The following is a 4,812-nucleotide window of genomic DNA, read 5'->3' as shown; positions in this document are numbered from 1 at the left end:
GAATATGGTTTATTTTTGTTCTCCTAACGGTGAGTGGGAAATTACAGCAGAGAAGTTTTGTGATTTATCCAAGCCCTGGGGAACGTGGGGGGCCATCCAACTCAGAAATCCCAATGTGGTGGTTCCCAGTCCTGTGTCCTGCCATCCCTTGCCCCAGGCATTAAAAGCCAGTATAATTAGAGCTCCCCAGCGTGCTGTTTGCCAGCAGAGCCCTGAGAGGAGGAGGCTGTCACAAACTAACCTAACAACTGTGCTGCTGCTGGGAAGCAGGAGAGCTGCCTCTCTGGAGATGAAAAGCTGTTGTTACAGGGCAACGTGCAGGTGGCCACTGCATTTGCAAAGCCTCTTCCCTGCTACGTGCAGTCTGTCTCCGGTGTGCCCCTTCCCAGGAGAGGAAGAGCTGAGGAGACTGAGCTGAATGGCAGCAGCACTTTTCCCCGGCCAGGAGGGCAGCCTGGCACGCGTAATTCAGTGTGGATTCAATGTCCCGTGAGATGCCACTGGATGTGCAGTGAGGAACACTGGGACCCAGAGCCCTGACCCAAGGCATCTGCGGCAAAGGGGGGGGACACGCCGGAGGCCCGTGGAGGGAAAGGGGGGCAGGAGGCAGCTGTAGACTCACCAGCAGAAGAGCAAAGCAAGAGCAAGCACCAGCCAAGTAAAGGCAAGCAGGGGCAGCGTCTGTAAGAAGCATCATCCCTGGGGGGCTGAGGGTGGTATGGGCCCATGCACACTGCCGTGGGAGTGTCCCCAGAGGAGCCAGGGCTCCAGGCACACACAGTACCAGCATCGGTGGGACACGGTGGGGGGATCACAACGCTCCAGGTAGGAAAGCTGAGCAGGCTCTGGAGACCCAGCCGCTGGCATGCACCAGGACTTACTTGCCCCACTCCACACCTGCACTCAGTTGCCTGGGCTCTTACAGGGCTCCTATTTAATACTGGGGGGTGCCTTGTAAATAGGGCTCATGTGCTGCCGGGGTTGGGATGTATAACATCACTCCCCTTCCAAGGGTTTGAGGAACAAGATGAGAGCGATGTATAGGGCTGGAGTGCTCAGGGCTCTGCCAGGACTGGGGGAAGCAAGCGAGGAAACGGTGTCCCCCTGCATCCCCTAATCCTGCAAAATGCTGACAGCAATCCATTTCCAGGAGCCGGACTCCGGATCCATGGGATCATGAGTGAGAGGTGGTCGCGAGGCAGCTGGCGAGAGGGGAAGTGGGTTAGCCTGGTACAAAGCACCTGTCTCAGAGCATCCGCGCTCTGCACAGCCGGCTACCTGCTCAGGGCGGGTCAGGTGCACAGCCGGCTCCTGGACGCAGGGACTGCCACCGCTTCCCACAGCTGCCAGGAGCAGGCTTCTCCCTGGGGAAATTCGGCCTCATGCCAGGCTCAGCAAGAGGAGGGAGATTTCTTCACAGCCTCCTCCAGTGTGGGCAGAGACGCTGCCACCGGTGACCATGTAATTAGACGTTATTACACACACCGGCACGAAAACTCTGCCCCGCCAAGAGCAGCAGTGCAGGGAGGTCAGGCCCCTCGGCTCGAGGCACGATCCTTCAGGATCATTCCCCCGTCTTACTATGCCCCCATCTTCCGTGTTCTCAGGCGCCGCAGGGACACGGCCCAGGCGCCACAGTCGGGGTGCGGAGTGGGGGGGCCGCGGCAGGACCCGCATGTGCCGTGAGCGGGGGGGGGGGCAGAGGCACCCCCTCCCCCGGCCCCTGCCCGGGGCCGTGCCCGGGCTCCCGTGGCGCCCGCCGGCAGGGCGGGGGGGCAGAGGGGCGGGGGGTGAGCGGCTGTCGGTGGGCGTCCCCGAGAGGGTCCGCGGGGGCCCAGCGCCACCGCGGGCGCGGGTGGGCGTCCCCGCCGGGGAAGTTGCGCCGCGCGGAGCCAGCGTGAGGCAGGATCGCGGGAGGAGGAACACCGAGTGTGCGGCGCCGCTGTCGTCCCCGCGCAGCTCCGGTGCGCGGGGGCAGGAGCGAGAGCGAGCGAGCGGAGGCACCGCCGGCACTCCGGCTCCGGCGGGCCGCCCCTCCTCAGCCGGGCAGCGCGGCCGGCAGCCCGCGGCCGGCCGCCCACCTGCCCACGCACCCGCCCGCGGCGCCGCCGCCGCCGCCCGGCTCCGCGCCGCCCGTCCCGCGGCGGCAGCCCCGATCGCCCGGCGGGGTCGGGTCGGGGGAAAGGTGGGAGCGGCGGGGGCGGGCGGCAGCCGCGGGGGTCGTCGCCATGACGAGGGCGCGTGCCGCCGCCTCCCGCCGCTGAGCGGGGCGGCGCGCGGCCGCTGTCCCTTCAGCACTTCCCCGCCACCGGCACGGGCACCCCCCACCGGCACCGCCACCGGCAGCGGGGCGGCCCCGGCAGCGGCAGCGAGGAGAGCCCTGGCGGCCCCCGCGGGCGGCGGCGATGGCGGGCCGGGGCCGGGGGCAGCAGGGCGCGCCGGCGGGGGGCCGCGGCCGCTGAGAGAGCAGGTAGAGCGGGCGCGGCGCGGCGGGGCGCGGAGCGGAGCGGGGCGGGGCGGGGCGGCTCCCCCGCGGCGGGGGCCCGAGAGGGGCGGGGGGCGGCGGCGCCCCCGGGGCAGAGCGGGGCCCCGGCGGGGGCGGCGGCGCAGGGCTCCGGCCCCTCGCAGGAGGCGCGGCTGGGCGAGCGGCGCGGGGCGAGCGGGGCCCCGGGCGGCGGCGGCCGGGGGGGGGTCCTCGTCTGGCGGCGCCGGGGCGCGGCGGGAGGGAGGGAAGGGTCCGCGCGGAGCCGGTCGCACAAAGGCCGTGAGTAGGGGGGGGGTTCGTAGGAGCGACAGCCGCAGCCCAGGTGAAGGGTACGGGGAGGGGTGGGAACCTGCAGCGGGAACAAAGGAGCCGCCCTCAGTGTCTTCAGTGGGAGGTGGGAGAAAGAAAGGGGGGGAAAGAGGGAGAAAAAGGGGGAAAGGGGGGAAAGAGGGAGAAAAAGGGGGAAAGGGGGGAAAGAGGGAGAAAAAGGGGGAAAGGGGGAAGAGGGAAAGAAAGAGAAAGAAAGAAAAGAAAGATAGAAAGAAAGCAAGAAAAAGAAAGAAAGAGAGAAAGAGTCAATAGGTGAGCATGCTGCAGATTTGCTCATTCTGCTGATTTTCCGTGCAATTGCATCCTAGGTTTTTATTCCCTATACACCTTTGGAAGGAGCTCACTATGACAGGGCAGAGTCTGAAGGCTTTATCTGAAGCGAATTTTGAAGACAATGAGATCAGCATTAATGTTGGAGGCTTTAAGAAAAAGATGAGATCCAACACATTATTAAGGTTCCCCGAGACCAGGCTGGGCAAACTGCTGAGCTGCCACTCAAAGGAGTCAATACTGGAGCTCTGCGACGACTATGATGACACCAAGAATGAATTTTATTTTGATAGGAACCCCGAGCTCTTTCCTTACGTGCTACATTTTTATAACACCGGCAAGCTCCATGTGATGGGTGAACTCTGCGTGTTTTCTTTCAGCCAGGAGATTGAATACTGGGGAATCAATGAATTCTTTATAGATTCCTGCTGTAGTTACAGCTACCATGGGAGGAAAATGGAGCCAGACCAAGAGAAATGGGAGGACCAAAGTGACCAGGAAAGTACCACGTCGTCTTTTGATGAGATTTTGGCATTCTACAATGATGCCTCTAAATTTGACAAACAACCCTTTGGAAACATCAGGAGGCAGCTCTGGCTTGCTTTGGATAATCCTGGGTACTCAGTCTTAAGCCGAATCTTCAGTGTCCTTTCAATAGTGGTGGTGCTGGGCTCCATCGTGACCATGTGCCTGAACAGCCTCCCAGACTTTCAGATTGTTGACAGCAACGGGAACCCCGAGGAAGACCCTCGCTTTGAAATCGTGGAACATTTTGGTATTGCATGGTTCACTTTTGAACTGGTGGCGAGATTTGCAGTAGCTCCTGACTTTTTAAAATTTTTCAAGCATGCCCTGAATTTGATTGACCTAATGTCTATCCTTCCATTTTATATTACCTTAATTGTCAACTTGGTGGTGGAAAGTAGTCCAACTTTAGCAAATTTAGGCAGGGTTGCACAAGTCCTGAGACTCATGAGGATCTTTCGCATCTTAAAGCTTGCTAGACACTCCACAGGTCTCAGGTCCCTTGGAGCCACCCTGAAGTATAGCTACAGAGAAGTGGGGCTTCTTTTACTTTACCTCTCTGTTGGCATCTCCATTTTCTCAGTAGTGGCTTACACCATTGAGAAAGAAGAGAATGAGGGGTTAGCCACCATCCCTGCTTGTTGGTGGTGGGCTACTGTTAGCATGACCACAGTTGGCTATGGGGATGTTGTGCCAGGGAGCACTGCTGGCAAGTTGACGGCATCTGCATGCATCCTAGCCGGTATCCTAGTGGTAGTGCTTCCCATTACACTGATCTTCAATAAATTCTCCCACTTTTATAGGCGTCAGAAGCAGTTAGAGAGTGCCATGAGAAGCTGTGATTTTGGTGATGGCATGAAGGAAGTTCCGTCAGTCAACTTAAGGGACTACTATGCTTATAAAGTTAAATCCCTTATGGCCAGTCTTACCAATATGAGCAGGAGTACCCCCAGTGAGCTGAGCCTGAATGATTCACTGCATTAGTGTACAAGTCTGACAGCAGTTTGCATGAGAGCTATCAAGAGCTATGTTTATAAATGTTTTCCTATTTGTCTTCTTTTTTCCTAGAGGGTAGTGTTGCTGACACTGCACTAACTTTGCACTTGAGAAACTAAAGACATTTCTATTACAAGTTGACAGTTGGAACATTTTCATCCTGTTGCATAGGTACTAAATGCTGACTTTTCCGTACAAATGTTACC

General features: G+C 59.3%; 1 protein-coding gene across 1 annotated transcript; it reads left to right on the top strand.

The window, feature by feature from the left end:
- The first annotated feature begins 3,133 nt into the window (after positions 1–3,133).
- On the top strand, positions 3,134–4,594 carry KCNS2 (potassium voltage-gated channel modifier subfamily S member 2). The gene has a single exon (XM_009807087.2). It carries the CDS (start codon positions 3,161–3,163, stop codon positions 4,592–4,594), a length of 1,434 nt encoding a protein of 477 aa, XP_009805389.2. The 5' UTR covers positions 3,134–3,160.
- The last annotated feature ends 218 nt before the right edge of the window (positions 4,595–4,812 follow it).

This window comes from Gavia stellata, chromosome 3 (assembly GCF_030936135.1).
Source record: "Gavia stellata isolate bGavSte3 chromosome 3, bGavSte3.hap2, whole genome shotgun sequence".
Lineage (NCBI taxonomy): Eukaryota > Metazoa > Chordata > Aves > Gaviiformes > Gaviidae > Gavia > Gavia stellata.
The sequence above is the reverse complement of the archived record's forward strand: the minus strand, read 5'-3'. Positions and strand labels throughout refer to the sequence as shown.

Coding starts and splice junctions, on each gene's coding strand:
- KCNS2 (XM_009807087.2), top strand. CDS start 3,161: ATGACAGGGCAGAGTCTGAAGGCTTTATCTGAAGCGAATTTTGAAGAC.